This window comes from Pteropus alecto, unplaced genomic scaffold (genome assembly GCF_000325575.1).
Source record: "Pteropus alecto unplaced genomic scaffold, ASM32557v1 scaffold98, whole genome shotgun sequence".
NCBI classification, from domain to species: Eukaryota; Metazoa; Chordata; class Mammalia; order Chiroptera; family Pteropodidae; genus Pteropus; species Pteropus alecto.
In genome coordinates this window covers 294,945-314,169 of record NW_006443570.1, presented here as the reverse complement: position 1 = coordinate 314,169, position 19,225 = coordinate 294,945, and the positions used below count along the sequence as shown (strand labels likewise).

Below are 19,225 nucleotides of genomic sequence, written 5' to 3'. Positions count from 1 at the left end.
CCTCACCTGTAATCAAAGAAGAGCTCTTCGCCAGCTTGAATTGCCCTCTTGGCAAAGATCCCAATCCGATGATCTCCGTTCACCATGACCACTAAAAAGAAGATAAACTCCAGGTTAGGCTCCTAGTCAACCCCAAGTCAACAATCAGTAGTGATTCTGGGCCGACTGTTTCCAAACTCCCAGTGAAAACATAAATGAAGTGGAATTAGAAAGTAGTCAGTGAAGGTAGTTGCTTCTATGTGTTTAGATCTGTTTTTCTGGCTAGTGACACGGGGAAAGAATTATCCTTAAAAAACTCATATTTGTGAGAAAATGTTTATAATGTATTCAGAGAAAAAAGCAGATTATAAAACTGAGAGAGAGAGAGGCTCAGAGTAATACCAGACATTAATCGTGATTATCTTTGGACAAAAAAATAACTCAGCTATAAAAAAAAAAGTTTAATAATGGATAAAGATCATAATCAACAAAGCATCCATCCCCCACTCCACCTCCCAGGTCCCCGGGAACTCACCTTTGGCATAACAGTTGGGGTTCACTGAATGGTTTGCAAATCGAATTTTGTTTCCTTTCCGGGTAGCATCCACTACAAAATCTGTATAAAGTAAACCAAGGAAGACTATGAGCTCACCAGGCAACCCCACAGCTTCTTGAGCTGAATTTAAAATAAATCAAACAGTGACGGAAACATGACAGTCCAATGAGAATGTTTAAGCCCAGCATACTAACAGGAGCTGGGAAAGCAGGCTGCGTAAGAATGCAAACTCATGTGGGAGCACTCTCCTTGGGTTTCCCTTTTTTGCTGGAATTATGGATTTCCTCTTCTCATCTACTTGGTAGGGAGATGTCTGAGGTGTAAGTGCTCAATGCTCTGATTACAAACACAATCTAGAAAATAGAGGCTCTCCCAAAGCAAGTGAACTGTGGCTCAACAGTGTCTCTGAGTTCAACCTCTCCACCTTGCTCTCTGCATCTGTTGGAAGATTCAGAGCTGATCTGAACCTGGACCATAGCTAGGGAAATCTCGTAGGAAGACCTGCCGAGACCACCGTGGGATGAGAAAGACTCCGTACCGTTGTTGAGGTTGAAGAGGAAGCTGGACATGTATTTGTCATAGACCTTCCCTCGTCGATCTGCCTCATCCTGAGAGATGAGCTGCAAAGACAGACATGGAACAAGCGGGGGAGTTAGGCTGTCTGCTCAGGACATGATACCCTGACCCTAGGAAGGACTGGGAGGGGGCAGTGTCACACGTAGGTGCTTACAGGGTATCATGAAAATCATTAGAGACAGAGGCTGGCTTATTTCATTCCAACCCCCACTGAGGCTGGCCAGTATTAAGGCTGAAGAGTCCCCCACCTGCCCTGCTCGTGTGGCTTGAGCTCCCAAAGAGTCGAAGAGTGGTTTGTTTCAGGATTGCAAATAGTTCTGTGGGATCCCCCAAGAGGCCACATGAGAACTCAGCTGAGTTATTTAGAGATTAATTAGCAGAAGTCTGGACCACAGAAAATCAGGGTTTCTCATCAGTATCTCCCCAGATAAGATTGTGGGCCAAACCGATAGCACTCACCTCACCACAGTATTCAGAAATGAACTCGTTCTTCTGCACAGACTCCTTAATGAAGGTGCCCCATCCGGCCACATCTGAGGGGGCCAGCAGCAGGTGCTGGAGAAGAGGGAGGCAAAGCTCAGACTCAGGGTGTGTGTGAGTAAGGGGCTATGTGTGCTGAATGTGGACGTGTACGGTGGGGGGCAGGGTAGAAAGAACTAGCAACTGTGAAGAGGATCTGAAAACAGAAAAAGGTCTAAGCCATTATGTTCTGGTGGGAGGAAAAACAAAAGAGGGAGGTGGTGAGAGGAAGCATGACGCCTCTTCCTCTAGACCTGGGGACCTCCTGGGCCTGAGTCTATGGGAATTCTCTGCTACATGTCAAGTAAAAATAGACATCAATGACGTGTCCATCCTCTCTGCTCCTTTCAGTCTGGCCCCTTTCAAGGGATCACTTTTGCAATTCCTCACTGGGACAGAAAACTATTAATTCAGTAAACGTGTCTTCTGGATTTACCAAGCACTTTCATGTACAAACCCTGTCAAGAACTAGTAGAATGAGGCTGCTCAGGACTAGTCAGTCTTTTCTACTCCATCATCTGGCCTGGAATCCTAAGAAAAGCCCTCACCTTCTTGAGGCCACGCTGGATGCTACAGTTTTTACAGGAAACCACTTTGCAGTCCCAATGCTCTGAGGCCCCACAGGTGAGACACAGGTCAGGGTCGCACTCTCGCACAGCCAGATAGCAAGGACACTGCTTGGTATTGCACTGGGTCTTACAGCGACAGCCAGGGAAACGATTCTGACCTGGGTGGGATGACAAGTAAGGTTAGGAAGAGAAGCAGACTAATGCTGGGGCTCAGGTTTGACTCAAGGACAGCAGGGAAATTATGTATTCAAGGATATTTGGCAAAATAGGAGAGAAGTTCCCCTCCGCATAATGATATACTCAAATGTTTTCAACAAACATGAAGTTCCTCCCAATATTCATGCCTGAGAGTTAAAAATGCAAGTTTGACTATGGAGATGTTCTCCCTCCCCCTTGCTGGTAGAATTTGGAAGGGAGGTGGATAATGCCCCAAAGAAAGAAATCAGTGTTTTCCACTGATAAGTACATGACATCAAAACAAGAATCATTTTGAGAACAGAATACATCCGTTCTATGTTACTCTCTTCCACCCACCACCCTCGGCAGCACAAGCACCCCTTTGCTGTGGTTAAGATTGATATCTGCTATGAGTTAGGAGGTATTTCTAGCGTAACTGCCTGGGCATCAAATTCTGCAAGCTCTGGGGGCTGCCATCAAACTGCCTTGAGGAGAGATAAGAAATGGTGAGATAAGAAATGAAAGAGAAGCACTTTTAGCTTCTATCGTACTTTCTGCTAACATCCAGACCGACCTGATATTAAAACTCCAGATGTTCAACTAAAATAGACATATACAGAATTGTAACCTGTATATATTGTAAAACAACATTCTGGAAAGGGAGGCTATGACTGCACTATAAGGAAAAAGATTCTTAATTCTGGCCTGGAAGGTAAAGTTGAGAAAGCATCTGATTTTTGTATAATTGTTGCTATTACAATCACACATGTAAAGGTTTTTAAAAAATGACTTTTCCATATCTTAAGTCTCTTGTCTCCTCTGTAGAATGCTTAAAACATAGCAAAGAGAATATCAGAATGCCCATAAGCAGCAAAAGGTACGGGGAGGTGGCGGAGGGAAATCTGGGGTACATCTAGGCTGACTGTTTTGGTAGACTACAGGGGAAAACGGAGAACTCTTACAGTCTGGGTTGCACTGACAGAACTTCTCACAGAAATTCTGAGTCATGATACAAGGGCAGGTGCTGTCACAGGGGCGGTCTGGGTGGTCGCAGGGCTGGTAGTTGTACACTTGAGTGGAAGAGTTATCTAGGAGAGAAAAGAATAAACCAAGACACTGTTGTACCCATGCTTCCTAGCTGTCCTCCCTCCCAAGTGTCCAATGGCTCTGATTCAAAGGAGGCTTGTTCAAACTATAACCTTGGACACACATTTAGTACCTGAAGTGAGAGGCAATCCTAGATGATAGTTGGGTGATTTGCTTTGTGGGGAGAGTGTGGAAATGATCCAGGACTATAATGCAGCTATTCCAAACATTAAATGAAGTCTAAGACCTGGCAAATGGCACACCATGAAAGTCAGAGACCATGAGGCCCATAACAGTTCTTCGCAGCTGCAGTGAGAAGCTGAGCTGTTCTCAACAGCTGCTGAGAAATGTGCAACCTGCGGAAGCGGTGCAGGGTCAGCAAATGCAGCTGCAGGTAGGGTGGGGGATGGCCACAGGGCGAGACCTCAAGATGAACTGCCGAAGAACGTCCTGGTGGAACTTACCTTTCTTCAGCTGAATTTTCCTGCAGTGTGCAGCCCACAACCTGAAAAAGAGATGGGATAGGTCTGGATCATAGCCCTGGGGAACTGCAGACATTCAGGTAAAGGACAATGTGACCTGGTCTGAGGGATTGCGGTTTGATAACTGGGGAGTCTCCTCCCCAAATTCCTTCACAGGAGACCTCTACTCTGGTACACAGAAGCTAGAGTCCATCCCAAATCCTATTCAGCTGGCCTATGCCTCAAGATTTAAACATAAACATCACCCTTAACAAACAAACATATGTAAAAAAAAAACAGACACAAAACCAAATCCAACCCTCTATGTCTATTATTATGTTATTGGTTCTCCTTCTCACTTGTCCTCAGCCTGTGGGACATAAAGATATGGGGGAGTTTCAAGATGGGGAGATGAGAAGCCTTTTCGGGAATATGACCTAAATGAAGGAACTGAAAGGGAGCAGACACAGGGACTTCCTTCTATTTCTAGAACCAGTGTCAATTCCTTCAATAGATGACAGTCATTAGGGTACCAAGCAATGCAAAGTGTCAAAATTTTTTTTAAAGAAACTTCCAACCCTAAGCAAAGGCTAGCTAGAAAACAACATTATTATGCAGCTTAGAAAAACAACACAAGTGCCAAAAAACGAACCAAACCAAACCAATCTTGTCAGGATTGAGAAGTAGGTACAGAGCTTGCAGAAGTGGCTAACTAATCACCTAACGAGGAACATGGCTTCTGGGTGGAGCCATGAGGCCAGCTCACATTCTACTGGCCAGGAGCATAAATGGAAAATCAGATAGTTATCTCGTGATCTACAGCATGCAGGGTCAGGAGAAGGGCTGGCTGATCCATGGCATAGACCTGCAGGGAGCCCTGAGATGGGTGGCCTTCAGTGTGCCAAGCCAAACAGATGGGCAGGGGCTAAAGAGGGAGGCAGATGGGAAGTCCAAGGGGAGGTCAGAGCACAGGGAACAGCCTGGCCATAGAAAGTCCATTGTCCGATCCTTGCCTGTGCTTTCTTTTCTTCTTCTGCGAGGGGTTCATGAGCTCATCTGTTGGCAGCTTCAGGATAAGTGATTCTTTGACTGCAAACTGAAAAACCTGGAAGAGAAATCCAAGAGGGCCTTCTTGACCTAGGCAGTCATATAAGTGATCCAGCCAGGTGCTGGGCTTGGGGGGATTATGGAGAGCTCACAAGTAGCTATCTGACTGAGCATCTCTTCAGTCAGGTAGAAACAGAACGGCAAAGACTGAGTTAATTCTTAAGTATTTATCCTGACTTAGGAAAGGAAAAATACTGAGCACATTTATAGCCTTCATGGTTAGCAGCTTTCATCTACTGCTCTGCTTACCAAGCCCTCCCCAGCCGATTCTTACCAACAGTATCTGTCTCTTCTTAGGAAGGGCAACTTTGTGCACTCTGTGCAGCTGAGTGCAAGACCTGACATTAATGATACCACCTGGCAAAGCACTAGCTCCCTCTGCTGGTATAAACATGTGAGAGCCTTGACTAGGATGTTATTTCAGGAAGGTGGGTTCCCTTTCATTGTGCTTCTTCCCTTATAGCATTCGTCTTTAGCTCTTTCTTTTCCTTTTTAATTATAGGCCTTCTTGGTCCCTCTCATTCTCTGCCTCTGAGAGGAGACCACACTCTGTCTGTGGAGTGTCACCCTTTTTCTAATAAACTTTCCTTTTGACTCTCGAAAAAAAAATTATAGGCCTTCTCGAGGTTCTAGGAAAAGTATAAATCTTCTCAGGAGAACGCACATAAAAACTGTTTTGTACCCAGTTCGATAGATCTTTAGGTTAAGAAGCTGTGCCTCAGGGAAACAGGCCTGAGCTCCACAACGAAAGCAAAGGGCACTTCGGCTCACGGTTCTACTGCTTGTTCTAAGTAAAGGAAGCATGAAGAGGCCACAGTGAACAAGTGTTCCTCTCTTATTGGACAGATTGGCCCTAACGCCTGACCTTCTGTCCCTGTTCTTCAGTGTCTTCTCACTGCAGCCTTTCCCTGCCTCCAGAGCATTGATGGCTACTATCAAACTGTGATTCTAGGGACAGTATGAGTGAGAAGGGTGAGATCCAGGCCCAGCTATTAGGGGTGGTGCTTAGAATATCTAGTGTTAGAACATTTGGAGGATAAAGCAGTAAGGAGACTGATGGAGGGAGCAGTAGCTACAGCTGAGAAGCAGGAATAGGAGTCTGCTAGGGAAGAAGATCCCCAGAAAGACCCAGGAGTCTCTTCTAGGAAACAAATACACATTTAGAATAAAAGGCAGGAACCAAAAAAAGAAGCTAAAAGAGTGTAGAAACAGCCAAAAATTAGATAGTGGCTAGAAACAGAGATAAGAATTCAGCAGGGAGGAGAGCAGGTCCCCAGGCACTGACAGACTTGGCCTTTACAGGGGGCCCTGTGTTTGGGGAACCCACTTCATGACCTAGAAGTACAGGCTCATGGGGAATTGAGCCTGAGACAGCTTCTCTCCAGACGGGGAGGCTTACGAGACAGCAAAAAGGCTGAAAGAGCACTGCGGGAAAGGAGGGCCCAGCCTTGTTCTTGCTGCTTTCAGACAGTACCTGCTTGCATGTCTTAGTTCCCAGAAGCCTCGCTATTGAACAGAAGTTGTTGAAGTAGGTGCCATGAAAGACTCGAAAAAGAGATTCTTCAGCCCCAGTCCATTCCACAGGCTCTGAAGGTGCTTCCACTACACAGAGCTGAGGTGGGGCCGGACTCGCCTTCTGTTTTGTGGGGGTCTGACAGCGAGAGTTAGCCTCTAAGAGAGGGAGAAATACAAGAAACACAAGGTGGAATGTAGTTGTCATGAGCAGTTGGCCACAAACTCAGAAGTATTTCATTCTACTTTAAAAAGGCAGCATAGTTAGGAACAAAAATATTCTGTCTCCACCACTTATAGATGAACTTGTGTAAAAAATTAACAATTTTACAAAATGCAGTAACATTAAGTGTCAGGCAGTGATCCTGGGTTTACCAGTGTCCTTGTGTAGAAAGAAAAGATCATTTTCTGTTCATTGTACCTGAAGAACTGGAGGCCCAGTCATTGCCTGTGTCCCTGTCGCTGTCCCCTTCTTTAGTCTCAGCCACGGCAGAGGCTGAAGTGTTGGAGCAGGAAGCACTGACCATGTGGTGCCTTCGCCGGCGACGACCAGAGCACTTGGAGCGAGGGTTGTGTAGCATGGCGTACTCCTTTGCTCCTTCCTGCAATGGACACGTTACAGGTAGAAAACAGAAACAGGCCCAGAATCACCATGTTGAGCCCATCATCACAAACCATCTTCTTCAATATCTGTGATTATGTACAATGATACTATCTTTTTTTATTTTTTTTTTTGCTCTATACCATATAAGTGTGACCGTAAGGAAGCTGCTTAATAACATTCTAAAACTTACAAACTCACAAAAGAGCTATCTTACAAAGTAATCTTTAAAACGATATAATCTATGCATCTTCAGCTTTCCAGTGAATTGCATCTAAAATTCATTCACATATTAGCTGTCGGGAATTTGAGAACACATTCTCCTGCAGACGAGGAAATGAGGTTCCGAGAGGGGAAGGGACCTGCTTGAGAGTGTATACCTAATTGTTCCAGAGTGGGTACAAGAATCAGGGCTCCTCGCCTCCAGCCACACTGCTCTTTACAATCTACTGCGCTGCTGTTTCAGTAATAAAATGTGTCATCCTTGAATTCGTATCATATTACTACTTAATTCTGAAACTTCTCTACAAATCAGTATATTAAACTTGGAAGAATATTGTTTTATTACTTCATAGGTATGCTTTTTTTTTAAGACCAAATAACGATCATTCAACTTGATCATCTACCTTCTTAGCAGACTTGGTTCCCAAAGACTTCTAGCTGTTTCTGAAAACTAAATCTACATGTAAAGGATAAAGGTTGACCATTACTAAGGATAAAGGAAATTCCAAAAAAGTTTTAAAATTAATTGAATCTGATATTATATGCTTATGCTACAGTGTGACACACACAGCATTACTTACAATGTATTCTTACTTGAAACATTTAACATAAATATAATTAAGCCTCCAGAGCTAATTCTAGCTTATGGGAAATAAAGGATAGAGTAATACATTAAATGACACCAGGAGAAAACAACAGACAAATCCAGAATGTGGGACATCCTATAAGACAACCAGCCTGAACTTTTCAGAAAGAAAAAAAAAATACTGTGATTATTCAAGATTAAAAGAAACTGAAAAGACATAATAACCAGATATAATGCATGACTGTGTGATCTTGGTTTGGGAAAAAAAACTGCTATTTTTGGTACCACTGGAAACATCTTAGCTGTAATAATGTGGTTATATAAGAGAACGTATATATTAGGAGATGCATGTTGAAACAGCAAAGAAGCATCACAATATCTGCAATTTCTTTTCAAATAGCTTAGCAAAAGATCCATACACATAAATATAAGAATAAAGCAAACATGAAAAAATGTTATTAAATCGAGGAAAGTATCTTTCAATTTATTTGCATGACTAAAAATTATCTTAATAAAAAGTTGAGGAGGGGAATAGTCCAGCATTATATTTGAATATGTATTCATTTATAAAAAGCAATAAAAGAAAACCTGTACATATATATTTCTGTAAGTTATACACACACACAGCTCCAATTCAAACAATAAGGTTTCAGGCTCTGAAATCTGAGCAGATGATATTTAGAGTAGGAAAATTTCAGTGCTCTTCAAACCTCACTCCATAAGACTAACTTCACAGTCCTCCTGCCCCAGTATCTGGAAGCTCCTTAAGAACAGAAGTCATGTTTTATTTGCACTTTATGACCCCCGGAGTGCTATGCTATGTACTGTCTCACTTAGTTTGTGTTCTCAGGGGCAGAAAGCCCAAGGACCATTTCCTGCTCAGCTCAGTGTTCAACAAAGTTAACAATGGCAGAACAGCTTAAGAACATACCAGCAAAAGGAAGCAGTCTGTGCCACATGGTTCTGGTTCAATCTTGATTTCTTTGTTCTTGCGTTTATATACATTAGGGGTGGCATGAAAAGCTGGAAAATACAACACTGTCTTGTTTCCAATGGTTCATCCACTTGACGGGATGGGGAGGAACAAAACTGAATTAGGGAGCTAGTGTAGACTACAACTATAAACATGTGCACAAAATTTAATCATTTCTGATTATCAACACAATACTTTCAAAGCTAGAAGGTATTCAGGAACAATTATGTTGCTGGTTATTCTGTCCTGACCATGCAAAGCACACTGCACTATAACTGAACCGGCCCTTTGTAAAACTATCAACAGATCAGAAGCCAGGAACTCTCTACCTGATAAACTAAAATAAAAAGAAGGAAATGGTGGCTGGGAATGGAAAACCGGAGAGCATATCAGAGTAGCCCTACTCACGGTGAAGAAAGCAGTCGTATTTAAAGCAGCGCCGGCAAAAAAGTGTGTGGAAGGAGTGCAGAGACTGCTCCCGCTGCACAGACTTGGCATTGGGGCCATCGATGTTGGGTGTGCACTGAGGGGGAAGTGCATTGGGGTCTGACATTTCTGTCAGCTCTCGATACCTATTTAAGAAAAGAGATGAGTTCCTCCTAGGGAAATGCCTCTACTGAAAAAATATAGATTGAGCACTGAGAGTCATCCAGGTATATTCTGCTAAGGGAGGGTGGGTATTTTTATGGGTCTTGTTGATGATGGAATGACGTATATCTAAGTGGGTAGACCACTGTAATTATGCTGGGCTGGGCATATATCTGAAAGTAAGGGGAGGGAAAGATTTGATAAGTATGGTGCTGCAGTAACTCTCCAGAAATATGGGAGAATTTTAAAAGTTCTCTGCCCAGACTTACTCAAAAGCCAGCAAACAATGACCCTTAATATAGGAATGGGCCTTTGGAGGTAAGCAAGTAAGCAAGAAATAATCGGATGCAAGGGCAAATCATAATGCATTTACCATAAACAAAGCTTTATATTAATCAATTATAGGCTTGAATAAAAATTTTGCCAGGGTATACTACATGGCCTGAGGGAGAGAGCTTTCCTTACCTCTCCTTCATGTCATCTGGGACACCATTCTCAGGGAACATTGAGGCAATTGCGCTGAAGATCATGTCGTTTGGGAACTGTTTCTTGGAACTCTTTTTGTTGCCTGAATTTAAAAAGACAAAAAGTTCCTGAGTGCTATCTATAATCAGAGTATGTAAACAAAGCTGTTTGGTCATTTTCCTTTTGTCATAGCATTTCAATTAGAGCTGCTTTGTTAACCTAACCATTGACTGTTTAGGAACATATAAAGAAGGTCAGGGTTACCTGGACTTATCTAATAGGCTACCAGTAAATAAGGAAATTGGAGCCATCTACATATTAACACAAAATCCACATTACAAGATAGAATCTGGAGGAGAAAACCAGAGTTTTCACAGAGACCTGAATATAGAAGAATTCTATCATAATGTTGATGCTGAAGAATAACTTAATTATAATGAGAGAGACACTATGTACCTGGACATACAGTATAATTAAATAACAGAGCAAAATTAAAAATTAAATTAATTATTAACAACATGGAAAATGCTCATGATTAAATAAAAAGAAATATAAAATTATATATGTGTATACACACACAGAGAGCATGATCCCAATTTCAAATAACATATATAAACAGGTTGATTTATATATGTGCTTTTTAAAAATTGAGATATAATTGTCACATAACATTGTATTAGTTTTAGGTATATACACATTTTTTAGGTCTTGAAGGAAATATGAATGCTGGTTATTCCAAGGTAGAAGGATTATACGGTAATTTTATTGTCTTCTTTATAACTTTCCGTGTTTTCCAAACATACCACTCTTATAATTAGAAGTGAACAATGATTATTCTCTAAGTTCTTCTATTTTCTTCTTCAGCTAGGTCACATCTATCTTAAGCTATTATCAATGACCATTTTTTCTTTTTAGTGGACCAATGACAAGCATCAACAGCCTTTAATAAGCAATAAACCTTTCTGTTTTTTCCTTCTTCCTTCCTCCTGTTACTTTCAAAATGGAATAAAGAAGTAGTGCTATTTACTTTCAATAGCATGTCGTTTTCTCTTCCTTGTTACTGGCAGATCTTCTTTGCTGTCATCTTGCTTTCCATCTGAGGTGTCATTGTGTCCTTCTTCTTCCTCATCTGAGTATTGATTCAGGGCATCTACCAACTCCAGGAAAACAGCATCACTAATCAGGACAGATCCAGGGATCATCTCTGAAACATAAGGATTAGATGGGTGAGCAGTGGTTGTTTCATACTCCATTAGTCCTCCTAGGAAGTTTTTCTTGTATTCATTCCCGAGGCCCAGATAGATAACATAGGTACACTTTTATATGGACAACCAGGGAATTACAACCATTGATCAGCTCTTACAACTGCAACGGTTCAGCTGGCTAGAGTAGAAAATCGAGTTACAGACTTTATTCCTACTGGGGTACTTCACTTACTCAGTCACAAGTCAATCTGTACTTATGGTTCAAAATCTCACAAAAAAATGTAGAAACAATACGAATGGGACAGAAAAAGAATGATAAAGTGAAAAGGTACCTGGTTTTGCTGCTGATGGGTCAATAGTGACTTCTTTCAATCAAAAAACAGCACTTTTCAAAAGACAGCTCTTTTTCTAACATCACACTATTATATACTACACCTTACAAGAAAGTCTTTGAACACTAGGGGGCGTTGTGGATAAATGCATTTCAACAGCATCACAACAGCACCCATAACTGTCAAAAGAGCAGGTAAGGCTATTGGTATGCAAATTGAGGAGGAATCTCTCCCCATCTTTCCACCTCTTAACACATTGACAGCCTTTTCCAGAACTACAACTAAATCCGAATGACTTGCTTTTAGCAAAGTCAGGACATTATAACTTAGACAACTTCTGAGAGACCCAGGAGATATTTGGATCAACGAAGACAGAGAGGTTATGCTCATTGCCATTCTCAGAGAAAGGAAAATGAAGGACAAATGGCCTTGGCTGGATTTATGGAAAACTTTAAGATCAAAATTATAAACTAAACTTTCTCTCCAGCCACCAATTACTATATCATCTTTTTATGTCCTAATTCCTTTTAAAATTTAACTGGAATATTTTTAATATAATATTTCTACTCCCAGCCATGTGATGAGACTGAAATATTCTTCAGTGTACTGTATATCATGAGGCAGCAGATAAAAGGAAGATGATGATACACCAAAGAAGAGGCACTGTTCAAACAGTTTTCTCCCAAAGAGCTCGGCACCACTACCTTCTTCACCGTGGACCTTCCCATCGTAGTTATTGATCAGCTCCTCAATGAATGTCTCATCTTCTTCTTTCACCTCATCTCCCATGTACGGAATGTTGCACAAAACTGTCTCATCTTCTACCTGAAATCAAACCAGATGTGATTCATTCCACAAATCCACTATGTGTCTCTTCTCTTCTGTTTACTGAAAATTTTGTGGGTGATTTTTGCTACTTGAATCTCCTGAAAATGACTTTGGTCACAGAGTTTCTTGCATTTTAAAGACTGGCCATTTTGTTTTGCCAACAAAACCTCAAATGGAAGGAGGCAATGCTACCTTTTGGGGAAAAAAAAGTCAGTTTAAGTACTTGAGAATATTAACTACCAAATGTTTAGCACGATACTAAAAATTATATTTTCACTAATACCTAAAATTTGACAGCACATTTATCTTTCACAGTGATTCTATTATCTCATTTTTTTCCACTAAACATCTTTGTGAAATAGGTACAAATATCACCTAAAAACAGTCTAAAAGGTCTTCAATTCTAATTCTTCTCATAAGTAGAGACAGATAAATGAAAAGGAAGGCTTCCAAGAGTATATGTTACATAATCACAATATTTAGAAAACTGGGCAATCATAACATTTTTAGATATTCTATTAAACACACTAAGACTAATCTCCCATAATAATAAAAAAGTATGATTACAACTCATGTCAGTCACACTCAGTGGGGACCTAAAGTCAATCACAGTATGAACTACGAATATTTTCTGACAATAAACAATATTAATAGATTTTTTTGGTTCAGCACAGAACATGTTCAATTTTTTTCCTTTATTATTTTTTTTACAGTCAATTCTTAAATCCTCAACCATCAAAGTAAAATTCAAGTTTTATTCTAAGAGAGGATTCCCTTCTGTAAATCTATATCCTATTCCAGTCAGCAGAGTTGCTTTCTGTCACCAGGCAGATGAGAAACAGTAGAGAGAACTGATTATCAGGACCACAAATAGCCCTAGTAAGAGTCAGCATAAAGGCCCACATGAAAGGATTGTGGATCCTGGTGTGCCTCCTTTATCTAAGTTGCTTTCAGAGCATCTTGCCTTTAGGGGATTCAGAAAGGACTGCACCATCAGCAAGGAGTTGTCAACCTGCTTAAGCCTCAAGTGTCTGATTTAGACAGCATTTAACTGCACATAATGTTACAAAATTGGGTCAAGGTAGTAAGGGAAAATTGGAGTCTTGCCCAGTCCCATTCATTCAAAAAAGAACCAGCGTCAACTCAGAAGTAGTACACTTCAAAGCACAAACTCTAACAAGTTAGAACAACCTGCAACATACTTTTTAGAGCAAATTAATTACAAAAGCCTTCTGCCCTGTACGTCTAAGCTTTGTTAAGTATACTCTGACAATATTTACCTTAAAAGGAGTGCCAGCATATCAACATAAGAAAATTATACAGTTTAAACAATCACCACAGAGCTTTCAATACATACCATAAAGTTCTGCTGAAGAGGGGACCAGGAATACATGATGGGAACCAACGCAACTGTGTTCAGAGATCTCATTAACATATGCTGGCTTGCAAATCCTGGGAAAATGCTCTCTATGGTACACTGAAATATAAGCAACAACATGGAGAGGGAAATGGAAGCACACAACCTAAGAGAGAATTATAGTTTCCTTCCAAATGATCCCAGTAGCCTTCTAATTCTTCTAATTCTTCCAAATTAATAAGCTGAGGGTTTTGTAACAGTCAGCTCCTAAAAGGAACCACTGCATCGTAAACCTGTGGAAAGCAGGAACTATCTCTTATTCACCTTTGTATCCTCCAGGAGTCCAGTACAGTGCCTCTCACACTCAATGATATTTATTTCAAATCTCATACTTGATGTTTATTTCAGTCTAAAAACTGTTGGTCTCGTTAGCCTGTACACAACAGCAAAGGGCCTCTGAAAGTCCTGAGAGATGAGGAGGACGAGGAAGTTTTCCTGAAGCCTAAACTTTAACATTGACATAGCTTCATAGGTGATAGGGACAGTAGAGGGGGAAGCAAAAGAAGTTATAGTCATATTTTGCTATGGGAAATAAAATTACTCTCAATATACTACCTGCTTTTTATATCTTAAAAACATTATCTCTTGAAGAAACCAAAATGATTTGTAAATTTATAATAAGGGATATCCGTTTGATCAATATACTCCTGTCCATGATCCAGGGCATTCCTTTTCCAATAATATTAAAGTACCTGACGTGCCAAAGGCACAAAAAAAAAAAAAAAGAAAAAAGAAAAAAAGAAAAAGGTTGCTTGAAGCCTGAACCAGAGTTCAGGAAAGCAGACAGTAAATGTCTTGTTTTTCTATGAAACACTCATGATTATGTTCATTAACTGAGGAGAACAGGTTCTTTCAGCTGCAGATTTACCATCTTAGTTATTCAAAGTTGACTATAATAGCTGTATCCATTATCTTTACTTATTTTCTAATCACAAATACAAGTCCAAGGAAGAGAGGAAGGCTGAGTTTCGACACCCAGAAGTACCTTTTTGAGAAAAGGATGCCCACTCACAGGCTTCATCAACTGGACAGGTTGAACGCGAAGTTTCTTCCATTCTTCATTGAGGATCTGGGTTTTTTCTTGAACCTTTGCAAAATTTGCTACATACAGAGCCTAGCAAAGTCAAGAAAAAACTTGTTAGGATTTCAAGGGAAGAGTTAAAAAAAAATCAACAACTCCACACTGGATCAATATATTAAAATATAAAACCTTTCACTTAGGAATTTTTTTTTTTACCTTTGCACCCATATTTGCCTGAAGCCGTTTAAGTTGTCGAAGTCGCATGTATTCAGATTTAACTTTTCTTTTCCAATAAGTAATACATTTGGAAGTTGGGGGATTTGGTATATCCATTTTGCTGTAATCTAAGAGAAACAGATAAGAAAAAAGCATTTTACTGCCTGAAAATAAAGCATTTTCAAACTCAAATAAACATGGCCAGTTATGCTTTGATTTCCATTACATTTATTTACAAAAACATATGTTTAAAGAACCCCAATCTATGAGTTCAACAAAGAGTTCAATTAAAAGATTTCACATGAGTAATTCCTGGTCAGATTACCAAAAAGTTTAGTTTCTACCTTCCTGTGGTACCTTGTTTTCAATTCAGCACTCAAGAAGTTCTCCCACAGATAATTAGGAACTTGGATTACTTGGAAATTGGAAGCCTACCCACTACCTTGATTAACAGAAATGTTCAGCAAGAATCAAGTTAATATCAAGGAGCTTCATGGAAAAGATCCATACTACAAAACTATACTAGCCAAATTATCTAAATCTACCTAGCAATAAAGATCAGATATGATAACAGCAAAATTTCGTCTCCAGGTCAACAGTAAGACATATGGAAATATATAAAACTACAAATAACTTTGGTGTTTAAATAAAGTTTTAAAGAAGTTACACACTCTACCTACCTCATAAAATGCAAGGGGAAGTGTCGAGTTTTATAATGTGCCTTCCGTTCTTCAGAGGAATGGGAAGACATAAAGGCAAAACAAATGTTCAGCTTTTCAAAAGAGAATAGAGAGTGGTTTTAAGTCAGTGAAGCATATTTAGACCCTGATCCCCTCAGTAGGATGCTCCCCCATAACTACAAAGACTATGAAGTCTCTGCTACCACTATTTCTCCATGTAAGTCAGTTCCCAATGATAATTGATGCCATTTAGGAAGGGTCTTTTATTTTTTTTAATTTTATCTTTCCAGTCATGTCTACAACTATATTCTCAAAATTATCAAGTCTGCTATTCTGCTTTTCTGAATGAATTTTTAGGCTCAGCCTGCAGGCCCATCAAATATTTTAGAGAAAGAACAAATATTAAGTACATGTAAAAATTCAATAAAAATCTATAAGATTATATTTTTACTCTATATTAACTACTTAGGTTTCCTACAGAACTAGTTCTACTCATTTCATTTAATATTTTAAATTTCTGAAAATATCATGAGGAGCTATGAAGAGCCAAAACTTGAAACAGAAACTAAAGTTTCAGGCCTTGATCTTTAATATTTCTAAAAAGTGTTTTCTTTTGGAGTTTAATATCATATTTCTAAAGAAATATTTTTAAATTACTTTTTTTCCCATAAGAATTGACAGCACAGACAAGAAAACAGCAAAATTTAACTGTCAAATATATATGCCACAATCAGATCATCATTATAATATCTCATGCATATGGACATTGTTTCATTTGATAAACCAAATGGATCAGTGTAATGCGATATGAAATTTAGAGAATAAATAAAGGAAGGAAGGAATAGCAAAGAAGCAGACTTGCTGTGTTTACTGTAAATTCAATCAAGTGATTCAAGCTCTTAAAAACAAAATTCCCTGTGAGTTAAATATTATCTCTCTGGAAGAGGGGAATGAAACAACAACATAATCTAAGAATTTGAATCCAAGAATGCTAAGGTGCGGGGTTATAAAAAAAAAAAATTTAATCTGACCTGAATTTCTTTCCTACAAATTGCACCATCTCTCTTCCTCCTACATCTTTTAAATACTTCCCATTCTTCTATGGAATGGGGCCAAAAGAGGGACTCTTTTTTTGAATGATAAAACTATTTAAGAACATATACCACACTCACACATAATACTATGTAGTTGTTCACATAATTTGTCCTGAACAAGCTTAAGAATAGTCTGCTTCAGAAAATGAAAAAATGGTTCATATGTAGGACAAAACTGCCCCCCTCAGAAACTTTAGGTCACCCTTATTGAGATACAAATGACCCAAATGGCATAGATTACAATTCAGTGAGACATCATAATCTCCTAAGAAAATGGGTTTTAATTGCAATTCCACTTCTATTCTTTTTGGAACTCATTTCTCTTTTTGAAATAGTAAGCTTAGGGCAGGTTGCTCCCACCGTTTAAAACCGAAGATCAAGTAATGGAAAAGAACATAATCCACAGCTGCGAGGGTGTGTGTGCGTGTGTGCTGGCATGTGTGTAGATTTCTTAGAGTGAAAAATATCGATATTTTTATTAAAGGAGTTATAACTGAAATGTGATCTCCTACAGTCTGTCAAAAGAGATGACAGTAAATGTACCACATTAGTCTAGTAATTAATGGCAGTATTCTAATTTTACTCAAGTACTTTATTTGGCCAAAGGAGTATACACATACACATAAAAATGTCACTGAGTTTAACCAATCATAATGTAAAATAAGTCACACTTCTTCCTTTACAATAAAAGTGATATTTGAATCTCATGTGACCATGAGCCAATATTTATTTTGCTTAGCTTTCTAATGGGTCTTTGATGTCTCTAAAAGTTTATCTGGCAATTGGTCAGTCCCCACAGAGTGTATGAGGCAGACAGGACATACTATTTGGAACAGATATGTACGATTAAAATAAACGCGTGAAATATGGCCATAAGAGGGGTTCTAATAGTATCTGAACACTAACCAACAGGTATCACTTCAAAAGTTTAAACAAACAAACAAACAAACAAACAAATGAAATATTCAGCATTCATTCACTAGAACAAATTTTAAAAAATGGGTTCATTCATTTGGGCAAAGGGAATGGCACATAAAATACTTTATATTTCTACTAGATCTATTCTTTAGGTACTTAGACATGCAAAACAGCATTTATTTTCCAGTTACATTCTTAGCTAGTACTCAAGAGCATTTCATTATGTTCACTTATACATTGAGCGTAAACTCCAAAACATGCTGCTTTGGTCAAGAAATTTAAAAGTACATCTTTATATAAATAACTCCTACAACTTAATAAGATAAGCAACACAAAAAAAAAATGGCAAAAAAATTTGAACAAGTATTTCACCAAAAAAGATACAGGAATGGCAAACAAGCACATAAAAAGATGCTCAATATTATTAGTCATTAGGGAAATGCTAATTAAAACTCCAATGATGTACTATAACACATACACTAGAATGGCTAAAATTAAAAAGATTGATAATACTAATTGCCGGTGAGCATGTGGAGCAATTGGAATCCTCATATATTGCTGGTAGGAATGCAAAAGAATACAGCTACTTTGGAATAGTTTGCCAGTTTTTAAAAAAAAAAATAAAGTTAAATATACACTTACCATATAATCTGGCATATAATTTCTAATTATTCAGGAGAAATGAAAATATATGTCCCCACAAAGACATGTACACAAATGTTCATAACATCTTTATTCATAATAGCCAAAAAATGGAGACAAGACAAACATCTATGGATTGGTGAATGGATACAAAGTGCACTATATATACATAATGGAATACTCTCAGCAATAAAAAGGAATAAACAGTTCCTATACATGTACAACACATCTCAAAAGCATTGTGCTAACTGAAAGAAATCAGATACAAAAATTACATACATGATTCCATTTATATGACATTCTACTAGAATGATTCCAGAAAGGGGAAATCTACAGCGACAAAACAGATCAGTGGTTGCCAGGGGTTGGAGTCGGGGAAAAGGATTAAAAGGAAAGGAGCATAAAGGAATTATTTTGGGATGATGAAAATGTTCTATACGTTGGTTGTGGTGATGGTTATTTGACTATGTACTTTTATAAAAATTTACTGAACTATATACATAATATGGTTAATTTATTGCATGTAAATTTTTACCTCAATAAAGCTGATTAAAGAAAAAGTCTTTCTTGATGATATATCAATCCAGTATTTTCTAAAGACCTACTATTAAAAATCTGTAGGCAATTTCACCTTAAAAAAAAACTCGAGTAACTTCAGAATGAATAATAATAGAATGATCAAAATTGATTCATTAACGGTAAAAAATGTAACACGTATACTAATGTAATATGTTAATAATAGGGGAAACTGGATGTGAGGTTAAACAGGAACTCCCTATATTCTTTATAATTTTTCTGTAAATCTAAAACAGTTCTAAAAAAATAAAGTTTATTTTTAAACAAGATTGATAATTGGAAATAATAAGTACCTTATTCACATGTCAAATTTCTACAG

At 38.7% G+C, this 19,225-nt stretch overlaps 1 protein-coding gene across 2 annotated transcripts in view; it reads right to left on the bottom strand.

The window, feature by feature from the left end:
• Positions 1-19,225, bottom strand: part of EZH1 (enhancer of zeste 1 polycomb repressive complex 2 subunit) — a 24,652-nt gene that overhangs the window by 2,086 nt on the left and 3,341 nt on the right. The window contains exons 2-20 of one of the 2 annotated variants that reach the window (XM_006924584.3): positions 15,677-15,768; positions 14,997-15,124; positions 14,745-14,873; positions 13,700-13,819; positions 12,219-12,339; positions 11,005-11,181; positions 9,978-10,080; positions 9,333-9,496; positions 8,883-8,974; positions 6,964-7,144; positions 6,505-6,701; positions 4,937-5,028; positions 3,927-3,967; positions 3,339-3,464; positions 2,179-2,357; positions 1,571-1,666; positions 1,074-1,155; positions 515-595; positions 7-91 (exon numbers count right to left, since the gene is read on the bottom strand). In XM_006924584.3, the coding sequence (XP_006924646.1) occupies positions 7-91; positions 515-595; positions 1,074-1,155; positions 1,571-1,666; positions 2,179-2,357; positions 3,339-3,464; positions 3,927-3,967; positions 4,937-5,028; positions 6,505-6,701; positions 6,964-7,144; positions 8,883-8,974; positions 9,333-9,496; positions 9,978-10,080; positions 11,005-11,181; positions 12,219-12,339; positions 13,700-13,819; positions 14,745-14,873; positions 14,997-15,113 (2,183 nt within the window). In that variant the 5' untranslated portion in view covers positions 15,114-15,124; positions 15,677-15,768. The remainder of the gene's footprint in view (positions 1-6; positions 92-514; positions 596-1,073; positions 1,156-1,570; positions 1,667-2,178; positions 2,358-3,338; positions 3,465-3,926; positions 3,968-4,936; positions 5,029-6,504; positions 6,702-6,963; positions 7,145-8,882; positions 8,975-9,332; positions 9,497-9,977; positions 10,081-11,004; positions 11,182-12,218; positions 12,340-13,699; positions 13,820-14,744; positions 14,874-14,996; positions 15,125-15,676; positions 15,769-19,225) is intronic. The other variant, XM_025041749.1, reaches the window with a different exon arrangement.